This window comes from Coffea arabica, chromosome 6e (assembly GCF_036785885.1).
Source record: "Coffea arabica cultivar ET-39 chromosome 6e, Coffea Arabica ET-39 HiFi, whole genome shotgun sequence".
Taxonomy (NCBI): Eukaryota; Viridiplantae; Streptophyta; class Magnoliopsida; order Gentianales; family Rubiaceae; genus Coffea; species Coffea arabica.
In genome coordinates, this window is record NC_092321.1 from 62190565 (window position 1) to 62205384 (window position 14820).

The following is a 14820-nucleotide window of genomic DNA, read 5'->3' on the forward strand; positions in this document are numbered from 1 at the left end:
TAAAGGTGAAGGAGGCTAGAATGGGATGTCCGACGAAAGCAGCTTTAAAGTTGGCATAAACTGGAGTTTTGGACACTGCACAAAGAAAGGAACTTGCAGTGCAGATGACGATAAAGAAACACTTTGGTCTTGTCTGAGCACTTGTTTGGCAGCTGTTTATAATTATTTATTTATTTAAGAGGATATTATTGAATGAGGTGGATATTATTGAATGAGGTGGACATTTGAGACGTGGTTGACCTGGCCATCTAGAATCCCATCCATCCATCCCACTTGGCAGACTTTTCTTTCTCATTTTTTCTTTTTTGGAAGAAAATCAGCTCAGAATAAATACTATTTGGATACCCCATTTTTCAAAATAATATTTCGCTTACATTCTAAATATATTTTTAAATTCATCTTTTTATATTTTTAATTACATTTTTATCTCACATATATCATATCATAAAAAATATTATAGTAATTATTTCAAATAATATTATCCAAACAGTTGCTAGTTACCTATTTATTCAGGTAAAAACTTGCATAGATCCAGTGTTATAAATCATGTGGTCTAAATTTTATTATATCATCAATTTTTGAGTTAGTAAAATAGTGTGATAAAATCGAACTTTATTCACTAATACTACAGCTAAAAAATTTGAAATTGGGAGAAATAAAAAGGCAAAAAAAAAAAAAAGGCGATTTGGACGCAAAAAAGGGAAAATTGCTTCAAACTTTGGCTACCGTGGGAGGGAGGGAGGGAATGGGAGAAAGCTGCTACACTTTGCTACTCTTTCTTGCTTTATGCTCCCTTTTGTCCTTGTCTTCTTCTTCTTCTTCGACGTTGAGAATTGGGACTAAATTTTCGAGGCCAGCACACTCCCCTCTCCCTTCTCCCCCAAACCCAAAAGAGAAAATCGAAAAAAGTTGGAAACTTTTTGCTGAAAATGGTGGTGTTTCTGAGACTTGCGATGCTCCTTTGGATATGCATTTGCTATGGAGTTTGTCGTTCATGCGCTGTCGCCTCATCATCTTCGTCGCCAGCTATGTGCCGTTCTCCTTCACCCCAATCCAACCCTCCTTTTCTTACTCATCTGCTTTCTCAGTGCCATCTTTCCTATTACCGTCCCAACTTCCCCGTTGAGGTAATTTTTTGTTCTTTTGTCCGTTTCCTTATCCTCCATTGAAATTTGTCTAACAGGGTTTTTTGAATTTCAGCCTTTTTAAATTCTATTTTCATTTTTTTGGGTCTTTTTTTTGGGCATTTGAGTGCTTTACACTTACATTGGTAATGTTTTCCTGACTTTTTCCTGTCTTTTCAAGTGCATTCCTTTTTCGTTTTTCTTACTTTTAGTTATGTTTCGTTAGCTCTTTTTTTTTTTGGGGGGGGGGGGGGGGGTAAATCTTGCATTTATCTGACTGAAAATCAGTCTTTAGTTCTGTTCTACTGTTTGTGGTGCTTGGGAAAGGAATTTGGGAATAAATATGTTGACTGTTTGGTGAACCTTAAAACGAGTGTGTGTGGGTGTGTATTTGAATATGTTGTTGTTTACAATCAAAATGTTCAAAGTTGTAGCATTCAAATTCTAAAGCAAGGGATGAACCTTTTTTTGGCTTTTGAGGAGGTTGGTATCTACCTTATTTTTCGACTTTCCATGGGCGATTCTCTTTAGGTAGAGCCCTTGTTCGCTCTAATGTTTGTACGAATAGTTTATTTAGATGGTCATCAAATGATGTTTCTTGTCCCCAATGAAATATTCTAATTGACTTGTTGCCTTTTGCTTATGCTGCGTTATGTTATTGTCCCATAAAGGTCGAACTTAGAAAATTTTCCATGTTAACTGCTGCAGAAAACTTTGATTAAAGTGGAAGGGAAAGAATGGATTTTTGATGTTTGATGCAAATTTTCCAAGTTTAGCTTGTATACTTTGGCCTGAAGCCTGAAGCTGTCAAACTTTTCTTGTTGAATATGATCTGAGTGAAAGTATTCTTTACAAACAGACTAAGACTTAATTTAGGATTTTTTTTTCCTTTCTTCTATTCACATTGCGCGGATATACTTTCAGTCCATAAGGAAGAAAATGAGTTAAACATCCAAAGCTGCATCTCAATAGTTAGTTGAACGAGCACCTGAATTTGGATCTGAAGGAACTTTGTTCAGGACAGTCTGCCCAGATCTTTTGTACCGGGCTTAACATTTAAGACACATTGAACTAAGCCTTTATAAATGGTTGTGTTGTCAAAGAATCTATTTTGCTCATATATTGAACACTCCCAGCCCTTCATATGAAAGAGAACAAAATTGTTTAAACAAAAAGCACTTGTTTAGATATGTCATTTTAGCATTTGTTGCTGCATAGGCTTGGGTCAAAGTTCTCGTTGAATAACAGCTTAATATAATGAGGTCTTGTAACCTTATATATTCCTTATGTTTAAAGAGGCACTTTGCTGAAAGGTACCTTTAAGAGGAATCTTCTTATCTATTTCTTTTGGTTGGTTTCTCATTTCCAAAGCCCTAGACAACATTTCTCACTGTGGATGAACTAGATGTGGAATAGCTAACTAGATGTAAGGGATATGTTTAAGATCACTGCTATATCTAGAAATGAGTATGACCAAAAAAATCCAGTGTTTTTTCAAACTCCTGTGGTTCTTTATGCTTTAGGATAGGATTTCTCCAAACAACTTCATATCTGCATGTGCTGGTTGGCTATTTTCTCCGGTGCCCAGCCCTGAGGCTGCGTGTATCTGTACTGGCTTATTAAGTTTCTTGTGTTTTGGACACATGATCCTATTCTATATATGAGTTTGGCTTTAACAATCAAGATGTTAAGGTTGCATATTGATCATAAGGTGAATTAATTGACATTGTTCCCAGTGGTGAAACCAAGACAATGAACATAAATTGCAATGCCAAAAAGAAAGAAATACAAGGAAACAACAAAGAGGTATAAATTTACCCTAAAAAGGAACCGATGTTATCACTACCGTTGTCTCCAAATAGTAGAAGATGTTTACTCTTTACTGGATGATGATGTCTCCAAATGGTAGAAGATTAATTAAAGATGCAAAATTAGAAAATGAGGGATATTGTATGATACTGGAGAAAAACTAAAGTATAAGACTCCAAAATCAGAATTTGTCTTCTGAATGAAACCAGATCTATAGATGTTTAAAAGTTGTCTAGAATGAAGAATTTTCTAATGATAAGTTAATGTTGACAATAATTTTTATCTGGTGCATGATTCCTTTTGATTTTAGTCTACTTGATGAATACCTACTTGGTAACTGTTTCTGATAAAAAGTTGTGGATAAAGCTCCTCAAAGTTGTGCTTTTGTGCAAACCTGTCACCCATTGGTTATAGTTGTCAGAATAGCATCTTTCATAGACTATCCTTTCCTCCTTTGGTAATGGATTTTCTTTCTTCTTTATTTTGAATCATCTGCACATATTTAATTTATTTGGGGCATTTAAGAGAAATTTCTTGGATATGTGGTATACAACATAGAAATTGATTTAGCTAGTTCAGGGTTTACAAAGTCAAAGGTGGGACCATGGAAAATTTTTTATCCTCAACTCGGTTTAGGTGTTGCCCTTGCCAGAATTGGACATGCAAAGACGAATCTAACTATTTCCACATAAAGCAATTATTTAAATTTTGGAATTTCCCTTGTAGAAAGAAAATCTGGATCTATAGTCTGTTTGCAATTGCAGTTATCAAGAGAATTCTAGTTTCTAACTGTAAAATAAGTCTGTTTGTCTGAAAGAAAAATGTGGACTTTTTTTCATTTTTTCTCTGTGACATTGTTCATGTGTAGTTTTTCAAATGATCTGTTGACTGAGGTTACAATTACTTTGGGGCTAATATGTTAACACGAGCCTAGGTCTCAGGTTTTCTAAGCATGTGACGAGCAGTTTACAAAAGCAAAATTGGATTCTTGTTCACTTCTTTTAGGAGCTGTAATACTTCTGGCGGATGTGCAGATCAGTGGGCTAATCTGAAGCAGGGCTTTCAGAATTGTGATATCAGAAATCTAACTGCATATTGGTGATTTTCTGCTACAAGTGAAGTCAACATTCCTGAAGGATAGTTGTGGTTCAGGGTATACTTGGCATGAAAAGTAAATATAGTAAATTTAAGTTGAAGAAACAATATTATACAGAGAACGAAAAAGGGAACTTGCTTATGATGAAACAACTCTCATGGGGCCTTAACCTGCCTTTCTTAAGCTAGATTTTCTTATTTTCGCCGGACTCCATCTTTTTCGTTCTATAGTCTTTGGGAATTTGTCCTTCTTGTTGTGAAGCATGCAGGGTCTTGTTTGATTGTCATTTTAGTATTATGGTTTGTCGCATAATATGCATTTTCGGTTACTCTCGCAAAATCAGCTCTGCATATTTTTTTGTCCCTTTTGGGGCATTTCATCATTCCATAAATATAGGATGAGTCCACGACTATGCATTTGTCTTATGACATAGATGCAGTTACTTAAAAGTGTTGACAAATAGTCTGCGTCCAAATCTGTTAGATCAAGCTCCAGTAAAAGAAAGTATAGTTGACCTTAAGAATCTGATTGGTTATTGGTTTGTTCTGATACCAACTCTTCTGCATTCAATTTCAAGACCACAGACTTTATCTGTGGAAATTTTCCTTATCCTAATTCAGTATATCTAGGGGAAAATACAAATATCAGTGATACCAAATTTTCAGGGATTCATTACGTACTATTATATGTTAGTTATGGTCTCAGCTGGAGTAACAGTTGAAAATTTTCCTTATACTGCACTGACTATACTGGTCCTGTAATACCTATAATGTCTTACCGAAAATTTATTACTTTGACCCTTGTTCTTTGATAAGTCAAAACTTGTACTATAATTATAACATTACGATGTTGGTGCATTTAAGATGAATGGAGACTCCCGCGAGAGAGCCCTAAGTTCCAAATCAGGGAACACATATACTGCTGTGCTTTTCTATGCCTCCTGGTGTCCATTTTCACAGGATGCCCTTTCAGCCTTTGAAGTCTTGGGTTCCTTGTATCCTGAAATTGATCATTTAGCCGTTGAACAATCTTCAACCGTGCCAAGGTAAATTTGAAGTTACTTTGCCTTCATGATATACTCCTAGGTATTACACTTAAGTTACAGAAGATCAGCTTGATTTTCCAATAGCTGTAACGGAGTATGATTTTGACAAGTAAAAACTAGCCTAAGCAATTACTGCCATTCCAATTAACATTTTGCTACTTGTATATTGCTTTTAAAAGCAAAAATGAGAAGAAAAAAAAAGAAGGGAAAATTATAGTTGAACTGTACTGTACCTGCCTAAATATAGACTATTACTGTGAGAGCTTAAATTTTGCATGAAGTTAGATGGTGTAATCTTGTGGCGATATCTGTTTATTTTCCAAGCTTATGTTTAAGTATTTTCTTTTTAAAATAACCTGTCATTTTAAGTTTTTCCTGTTTGCTCACTTGCTGTTGTGGATTTCTTTACAGCTTGTTTTCAAGATATGGCATACATAGCTTACCAGCTATAATAATTGTGAGCCAAAAGTCCAGGACCCGTTTTCGAGGTTCTAAAGATCTAGACTCCCTTATCAAATTTTACAAGAAAACCACTGGTATGCCTTTTCCGTACAAAGTCGGTCTGTCACTGATCTGTCCATTTTCCTTTTATGAATCATTTGGTGGTGAAAAGTGCATAGATAGCTTATTTTGCCTGTTCCAGTTCCTTATAACGCTATTAATTGACATTAAGGCCTGCTGTTATGAGCAATTAGTCCTTTCCTCATGCATCTGAGGATGGAATTTGGATTACTGTGTCTGTTGCAATTGTTTTTGCTCATCACCTGGTTTTGTAAAAATGCTAGGACATGAACCAGTTCAATACATTGCTGTGGATCAGTCTGGCAATTCAGGAAGTGGTGGAAAGTCCATGGTGGTATCGCGATGTGGGTCATCTGCAAAGGAAACGTTGACAAGAGAGCCCTACTTATTTTTCTCTGTGTTATTCCTTTCTTTACGAGTGATGGTGTACGTGTGCCCAAAATTTCTTTTTCATTCAAGAAATCTCTGGGTATCTTTCCGCCCCCATTTGAATTTGGAAATTTTTGGAGGGACAAGCGAAATCTTAGGGATGACTGATTTCAAGAGAGTTTGGACCAAGATTAGATTGTGTAATCACAGGAATTTCCACCTGGGTGCAAGCAATGCAAGAGTGTTCGCTTCGTCTTTCGCTTCCGTCTCCTTGGGTGAAACTTCGCTATCTAAATTGTGATCTTGAGGTAAATTTGATCTCACTTTTACTGTGAAAATATTCATAAACTCTATAGAGTGACACCAAAAGGTTTTATAGGTAAGAGTTACTTTGTCTTTTGTTTTCATCTAACCACCATCCCAAAGTTGTGAGCAAGGTGGGAGTGGATGGATGGCCTTGTAAATCAGAAATAGCTATGTAAATTATGTTGAAAGAAACATTTTAATATGGTAGAGTCGTGAAACATGACAATGGTAAAGAAACACTTTTGTATCCATTTTTCAGACTTTGGAAGATGAGTTCCATTCCCATTGTTGATGGCACATTAGTCTGCAATTCTCTATATGCTAATACGACAGGATAGCACTATAAATCGATGAGACTGTTGATTGTCATTTGTTGGCTACGGAGGAAACTTTTACTGGACAATGTGCTTGAGCTTTAATGAGCCATGTCCTCAGCATTTCCCTTTCAGTCTTGCTTTAACATAGGCAGCAGTTGGAGGCTGTGGTGGTCCTTTTCCTTTGCATCGTTTAGTAGGCGCTTGGTCGTGGCTCCACGCTTCACCATTGACAACCTTTCACCTTCTCTTACATGGTCACACCAGGTACGTAGGAATTTTACCTGAAGCCCTCACGGACGGCCTGTTAATAGCATGCTGCTGCAGGAAAATGACGACATTGAATCTTCCGTGTTCTGTGACAGCCTGCAATGTTCTCAGAAACATCTCCTCCTCCTATGCTTTTCTTTGAAAAAGAAAGAGACAAATCTGGAGATGCAAGTCGCGTATTAACACAACAAAACCAAGAAGCAAACAGGAAACACTAGCGAAAATTAGCAGAATAAGAAAAAGCACATACTCAAGCTCCTGATCAAGGTACTAAACTGAGTAGACATAATAATTTATTGGCCCATATGGTAACCATTGCACTTCAAATTTTGAGAAAAATTTGTAACCCCTTGTGTTAAAATTTTGACAAAAATGCAACTCCTTGTGGGGCTGTGCGTTAGTTGAACATTATATGGCTTGGAAAATCAATGCAGGATACTGCACATTGAGACAGATAGATAGATAGCTAAAATCCAATAATGGTACCTCCTCATGGACAGTTGTACACGTATGAAGTTTCACTTTCACTTTCATGATTCATCATCCCCTTCCCTTTCTTTGTCTATATATTTTTTTTCCCTATAGGTGACCTCCCAGAGTCAGCATCATCCCAAGCAAACTCTCCCAAGCAATCGCCACTTTTTTCTCATTTTTTTATTGCAGAAAAATGGGAGCGAAATTAAATGGGAATCTCTCGTGGAAGAACAAGTCTCCATCTTGAAGCTTCTACTACTTTTATGGATGAGATGAAGAGAAAATTATTAGAATATGAAATCAGCAGACAAAGTGTTAATGACACTACCAAACTGGCGAATGGCACTAAAGCTAAATAGCCTATAGGAACAAAGAAATCAGGAAATTGATAAAAATATCCAGTAGCCTAATCAAAGGAAAGGGGGTTTCTTTAAGGTAGGACCCGTTGGGACCATGATCCCTTTGTCACCTTTTAGAAGGATAAGCTCCTAATTACATCATATTAACTCTCAATGCTGGTTTCCAGTCTTCACTCCAAGAGCAAGAAGACATCATAATAGAGGTAGAGAGGAGGCCGTGGTGGTGGCCTGGTCTGAATAGTATTCCTTCGCTACACTCCATGAAAGCCACCTTCGTTGAAGAACCTAATAATTCATCCCCACCATCCAACCCAAATTTTTCATCATTCCCTACTTTTCTTTTCTCCCTAGCTAGTGCGATCTTTTGCTAGAACTAAAAAAACTAAAAATGGAGGGTCTTGAAGAGTGGGAAGTCCTCCCTGATGATGGATTTCTTGAAATCCATGATGATGATGGGAAGAAGATTTTCTCAAGAAAATATGCAACCACTGCCTCTGAGAATGTTTTCAAGAATTACTTCATATGCCCATCTCCAAAATCATCAAAATTTGTCGAAACTACTGCAGAGACGGCAGCCAGAGTGCCTAATCAGCTCGTGCCAATCCCAATTCAGCTGGAGCCAGCACTTAAGAATCAGATCCCCGAAGTTGACGATCAAGGGCTGAAACAAGTGATTAAGGCCCCATTTGACACATCCATCAGAAGTCCCAAGATATTAACAGGGGAAGCTGATCAGGATCTAGTCTCGCAGGTTTTCTTCAAGAAAATGAAGGAAACTGAATTATTTGCCGACATGAAACTGGACTCGCCCAAGTCCAACAACAACAGCAGCAGCAGCCACACCGCTAGGGGGATCAAGCCTCAAATTGACGCGGGTGCTTTTCAGTTTGAGGAGAAAGCAGACGCTTATAAAGCTGCTGGTGAGGCTCTGGAAACAACCAAGATTTCCTCGCCAAGACAGAAAATTGATCCAGAAGGAAAGATGATCAAGATGGATGACGCTGACAATCAAAAAGAGGTTAAGTGGGAAGAGAATCATGGTGGGCTGAATATACTGAAGTGGAGCTTAACTGGAATAGGTGCTATTTGTTCTTTTGGTGTTGCCACAGTTTGCATCCTTGTATTCGGAGGTGTCCGAAAGAATAAGCAGCAGCAGCAGCAACAACAGAATCAGAAGCTTCAATTCCACATTTACACTGAAGACAAGGTACGCAAAGTTTTCCATAACTCTTGGATTCATTAACATCTCTTTTCTGTCCTGAAGTGAAGTATCCATCTTTTCAACTATATTAACAGCTCTCCCCGGATCATCCCAATTCTTGATTTGTAGTGATTACCTGATTGAAAATATACTGGTACAAGATTTGATGGTTTCGATCAGGTATTGAAGAATGATCACACAGTTGTTAAAAATATTGTCGAAATCAATGGGGGTAATGAACGATAGAAAAACAAGTAGTAGTAAATTGTTCATGTGTCAGATCAGATCGAGCCATTTCTTTCATAAATGATCAAATCCTGATCCGAGAAGCCATTATTGTTATTTTGTGTTTTGACATTTAGAGGTTGAAGCGAGTGGTTCACCATGCAACCAAGTTGAATGAAGCAATTTCAGCAGTAAGAGGCGTTCCCATCACCAGAGCTCGTATCACAGTTGGTGGCTATTACGATGGCCTCTAGACTATGGACTCCCTGTCCAAAATCCTTGCCGAAACATGCTCAGGACCGCTCGTCTTTCCTACGTACTACTGTTTCTCCTCCATAAATATGATCGCTATCTTGTTAAAAAGTTTTCTGAGTCTGTACTTGTACGTAGATTCTGTTATGTCCTAATATAAACTATATATAGATCCTTTTAAGGGTTCCCATAACTACGGTATAGTTACAGGGAAATAAGTACATTTGCTGAAGATTAAAGTTCCCACGACTTCTTTCTTTCTTTCTTTTTGTCAAATTTCCCCTGGTTTGATGCTCATGTTTGGCTTGTATACATATGTTGTGTAGTGTTGCGTGTCAGATCACCACTAATCTTGTCTATAGTGCTGGTCTACTAAATATGCGGTAAGAAACTTAATCACTGCATAATGCCGTATCGTGACGAAAGAATGCAGTGCCACAATGGAATTGGTCAGATAACATCTTGACAAGCAACGCAGAAGTTTATGCAAGTTATGTATATATCAATCAAAGCTTGCATATGTAGAATAGCGTGGTGTATCAACGAATTTTTTGCATGTAAAAGAAGAATACGCTACTAGCTAGTATTTGGCTAAACAAAAAACATGATCTTGATTCGAGCCATCAAGAGACAATAATTTAAGGCAATTGTAGCAAGTCCTCAAAGCTGCTCGAGTTTGCCAACCAGTTATTTATTGCATTAGGATCTAATAATACAACTCTTTTTTTTTATCGCAACGGTTACATTTATATAACTTGCTTTGGCCTAATCTAAGGCGAGAGGGAGTTAGACGGAATTTTTCCATCGGAGGAAGCCACAATTAAGTGCCAATCCTCACCGGGACATTTATACCAACAGCCCAAGAGGCTTCTAAGGTACTTTTTCTGTTTTTCATGTTTTGTTTGTTTGTTTTTAGTTGATCGAGCTCAGTTGTTGATAATGCCGAGTAAATAAATTTTAGCAAACAATTCACTGTCCAAACAAACCCTCGTGGGGTGGAGTGATGCAGTGAAAACATTCCAACAGGAAAAGTCTAAGGAAAAGACACAGTCAAACTTCAATATAATACACAGCACTGACTGTGGAGGTTGGAAATCCTCTTATCCAAGTAGACGAATAAGGCTGAAAATTTTAAAATGCTGAGTTGCTAGTTGCGGCTAATTAAGGAAGCACTAGTAGAGGAGTATTTTACTCTCGTTTGCTAACTTCTTCCATTTGTCTTTACTGGTACCATACGGCAATTTATAATCTCCAATATACTAGTCAACCAAGTGACTTTAATCTAATGGTGATATGAATCGAGAAACCTCTTTTAACTTTTAGGAAATTTCAACCTTAACTATTTAAAATTGAGTTATTGTAGTAGATACAGTGGTTCATAACTGTAATTTATTTCTCTTTGTTATTAAATATTCAGTTTCCAACAATATTGGTAAATCTGTAGGTGTAACAGTTAATTCTTTTTTTACATTAAATTAATTCAAAATAAAGGGAAGAAATGATGAACAATTTGAATGCTAATCAACAGTATGGTGGTGAAAGAAAGTAACTTGGAATATGTAAGATTTCAATAATTATGATTTGAAAAAAGTTTTATTATAGTTCTATATGTAATAATTTGATAGAAAGTAGAATCATTAAGATAAGATTAGTTATTTTTTAAAACAATATATTTAAAATAAGATTAGTTATTTTTTAAAATTATTTTAAATTAGAGATAATTTATAAACATATAATATAATCCAATTAGGATTTAATATGGGTAAAATCCTAGTGACTCGTTACCCGTTAATTCTCTTCAATTAGGTGTGTGACGTAGGAGTGAGAAACAACTCTAATTAAAATAGCTACTTTCATGTGTGTATATATGCAGAGTAAATCTTATATACACTGACAGTGTATACACTATCAGCGATTAATTTGTGATATGTGTGCAAAAGTTGAATTTCAAATTCAATTCGGACTATAACAGTTCCGATGAACAATCACTCACTTTTGACAGTTATACAATTCCAGAAAATGATCCAGACGGGCCACCACCTGTGCAGGCAAATATTTCTGCAAAATGGGAAGATTCCAGCCACCAGAACTGTCATCACCTGTGGTTGATTATGTCAAAACTGGGAACAGAAGACCTGTGAATGTCACTGAACGGTTCCTACATGACCTGATCAATTCGATCAGGCACTCGCCATCTATTTTCATTGTTCAAATCTTTGACAACATGGAAGTGACATACTTAAGATAAGAATGAATAGAAAAAAGAGAATAGGCGGATAATGCCCAACCACTTATTTTGCCACAGAATAAGTAAGTGGTAATTCGCCAAGTAATAGCATATGAGCGAGAAGGATGGGATTCTAATCCATATATACTGTTAGTGCAGGAAAGATTAATCCATGTATGAGTAAATCTTATATACACTGACAGTGTATACACTATCACATTAGATTTCGTTGGATTTCAGCTGCAAACACAAACGCTAATAACAGGAGCATTTATTAGTCACAAAGGTAGATGGCACCCTTCTTTCCCCTCCAACAGCTACAGAAGTGTTTGTTTTAGTTTAAGATGGATAAGATAAGGATAAAATATATGATAAAGGTGAGAATGAGTGTGCAAAAAGGTGTTAATTCCCAGTATAGAGTAGCTAATCAAACTTCTCACTAAAGATGTTAGAGTTATGGGATAATTTCACAAAGCTCTCCTGAGGTTTTTAACAATTACAAAGAGCTCCTCTCAGGTTTCAAAAATTACATATTCCTCCCCTACTTTTAATGTTTAATAACAATGTAGGTCCAACAAGATAGATTTTCTCACAAAAATCCTAAATTACCTTTTTGTACAAATTAAGAAAGAAAAATATAGCATGCTCAATCATTTTCTTCCACACTTTACATAAATTAACAAGTTTAATCCCTAACAACCATCCAAATATAAATTCTAAAATCAAGTAGACGTTAAAAAAATCCTAAATTATATATAAAATGTCAATACTTAACACATGAAAAAAAAGAAAGAAAAACATGCACACAAACCCAATTGACAATCAATTGTACCAAAAATTAAATATCAATACTCAAATACCTTTTCAATACAAGCTAATCTAATCTAAAATCATCATTACAACCCCTCCTATGGTTTTAAAAATAGTGATATCTCAAAAGTAGAGAATAAATTCCACCTCCATAATAAAATCGTAATAAAAAATCTAATCCAATGAAAGAAATCCATATATAATTATTGACATTTTATAAAAAAAAATTTCCCATAACAAACAAAATGTGACAATTTTCGCATCTTTAGTTCTTTTTCCTATTTCAATCATCAATTTCATTATTCATTTCTCTATCACTACGAGCCTTTTCATTTCCTTTAATTTGACACATAATCTGCTCTCGGTTGCTTTTGTAAATTTTAATTTGTTAATATCCACAAAATTGAAGGTAATAAAAAGAGGTTATATTAATTAGAAAAGAGAGAAGCGAAAATAGACAAGAGACAGAAAAATAGAATTTTTTTAGGTTTTGTAAATTTATTACCTTAAATTTAAAATTATCTACCAAGTGGAGGGCGTTATAGGTATTTTACTATGTCAAAGGAAATAAGTGTAATTTTTTAAATTTGAGGGGAGCCGAGTGAAATTGACAGAAACCTCCCAAATTTTCCCTAGTATTATTAATAATGGTGGGCAGATATTTTAAATATGCCGTGAAAGGAAAGGAAAAGAAAATGACTGATGGAACAATCACAGAACCATACAGCAGCAAGAGGTCTGATATTTTTTTAATGCATATTGCATGCGGGCATGGATGATATGATAGATATGACGACGACCACAACTTGGAATTTACGAAAAATAGAGTACTAGAAATGGGTATTGATCCATGATGTTGGGTTTTTTTTTTTTTTTTGGGTCCGTTTATAACCAGGTCACATCATGTCATGATGCTCTAATAATTTTAGTTCTGCCAGATCTGGGGTCGAAAATTTGACCATGAAAAAGAAAAGGCCAGGCTCAATACTGAGAAGACGAAAAATTTCATGAATAGCATTTTTGCAGGAGGCAAATTATGCCACCTGCAAAACGAATGCTCCAATTCTGTCCAAAATACTGCTGGTAAAAAAGAAGAAGACAGAGGAAATGAAAGAATATATAAGTGGAGACAACCTCCAACATCTGGTGCTCTCATGTGGGGTGGGGTTCTCAAAAATAATAACAAGAATTTCTGATACAAGTTGATGATATTTGATTGATGAAAAGTCACTGCCACAACTGCAAGGATACTAATATTTGCTCCATTTTTATCTTTCCTTGTTGGAGGAAGATGAGCAGACAGATAGATAGATGACTACGTACTCCTTAGTCCGTCACCTTAAAGATTTGAACTGCAACAGGTGCAGTGAAGCCTTCAATCATTTATTCACGGGACCCAATTACAGCAATTGGTTGGGCTACTGATGCGCTGTTTATCTGACGGATATGACCCAATACAACTTACACATTTAGCTGTTTAGGATTTGAATTGAACATATACTACTGTATCCTTCAACGAGCTGGTGGAGCAAAATCATCCCCCTGACTTCACGTACACGACTCTTTAGGCTCGATGATGATGATAGTAGGGTAGCAACGAGCTGGTGGAGCACGAATGATAAATGGGACAGGAACGGTTGCACGGCCACGATGTGGCCTCAGAATTTTGTGCGGCTCAAATTACAGCATGTAACTCGATTTTCACGTCATGTGTGGGGCCCACAAAAATTTGTTCTAAAGTTGCTTCGTATGTAAAGAAAGTTACGGGACATGCAAAAAATGTTACGCGCTGTTGGAAAATGCACAAATCGCCACAAACGGGCTGTTGGAAAATGCACAAATCGCCACAAACGGTTGCATCTGCAACCGTTTGTGCCTCTTGTCCGAATTTATTCGAGTTCAAACTTGAAGTCAAAGTTCAACAAGCTTTCAATTTTGAAGTTGAAGTTAAATTCGTGCAAGATATAAGAGATGTTTGAGATCGAGTTCAAATTCGATAGCTTCCTCCTTCCTTGAGAAGTAAATTAAAATCGAATTCGAACTCAATTTTCTCGAGCCCAAGTGATAAAAGATGTAATTTGTCCCAAAAATATAGATTTTTAGATAGTTAAAAATTACTTTATTATAAGAATATACCTTGAGCTTTTGAGTGGAGTACTTAGATGTTCAAGTTCGACTCGATAATCGACTTGAGTGGCTCAAGATTGACTTGAGTTTTTATCGAGCTACTCGATTCGTCTGCCAACTTGAGATGATAGGCTCTTAGCAATTAAAATTCACAGTGTGTATGTTCCATTTGGTTTGGACTGTATTTTACAAACTTGTTTTTGAACTACAATGTTACAGTAACACACTTCAAAAATCATTCTACACACACTTGCAAATAATTCTAAAAGCACTTGTGAACAATTTTAATC

At 36.2% G+C, this 14820-nt stretch overlaps 2 protein-coding genes and 1 long non-coding RNA gene across 4 annotated transcripts; 2 read left to right on the forward strand and 1 right to left on the reverse strand.

The window, feature by feature from the left end:
* The first annotated feature begins 737 nt into the window (after nucleotides 1-737).
* LOC113697147 (5'-adenylylsulfate reductase-like 5) lies at nucleotides 738-6522 on the forward strand. 2 transcript variants are annotated; one of them, XM_027216625.2, is made up of 4 exons: nucleotides 738-1127; nucleotides 4893-5074; nucleotides 5486-5610; nucleotides 5860-6522. In XM_027216625.2, exons 1-4 carry the CDS (start codon nucleotides 930-932, stop codon nucleotides 6264-6266), a joined length of 912 nt encoding a protein of 303 aa, XP_027072426.1. In that variant the 5' UTR covers nucleotides 738-929; the 3' UTR covers nucleotides 6267-6522. The 2 variants fall into 2 exon arrangements, with proteins under 2 accessions (XP_027072426.1, XP_071912041.1); XM_072055940.1 differs by lacking the exon at nucleotides 738-1127 and adding an exon at nucleotides 1141-1607.
* Nucleotides 6492-7590, reverse strand: LOC140009698 (uncharacterized). The gene is made up of 2 exons (XR_011817215.1): nucleotides 7106-7590; nucleotides 6492-7014 (listed from the first exon to the last, which is right to left on the reverse strand). It is a non-coding gene; the product is annotated as an uncharacterized lncRNA (long non-coding RNA).
* A 208-nt stretch (nucleotides 7591-7798) lies between these two features.
* Nucleotides 7799-9627, forward strand: LOC113697146 (uncharacterized). The gene is made up of 2 exons (XM_027216623.2): nucleotides 7799-8895; nucleotides 9252-9627. Exons 1-2 carry the CDS (start codon nucleotides 8077-8079, stop codon nucleotides 9366-9368), a joined length of 936 nt encoding a protein of 311 aa, XP_027072424.1. The 5' UTR covers nucleotides 7799-8076; the 3' UTR covers nucleotides 9369-9627.
* The last annotated feature ends 5193 nt before the right edge of the window (nucleotides 9628-14820 follow it).

Coding starts and splice junctions, on each gene's coding strand:
- LOC113697147 (XM_027216625.2), top strand. CDS start 930: ATGGTGGTGTTTCTGAGACTTGCGATGCTCCTTTGGATATGCATTTGC. Junction 1,128..4,892: donor GTCCCAACTTCCCCGTTGAG/GTAATTTTTTGT, acceptor GGTGCATTTAAG/ATGAATGGAGACTCCCGCGA. Junction 5,611..5,859: donor ATTTTACAAGAAAACCACTG/GTATGCCTTTTC, acceptor TAAAAATGCTAG/GACATGAACCAGTTCAATAC.
- LOC113697146 (XM_027216623.2), top strand. CDS start 8,077: ATGGAGGGTCTTGAAGAGTGGGAAGTCCTCCCTGATGATGGATTTCTT. Junction 8,896..9,251: donor ACATTTACACTGAAGACAAG/GTACGCAAAGTT, acceptor TTTGACATTTAG/AGGTTGAAGCGAGTGGTTCA.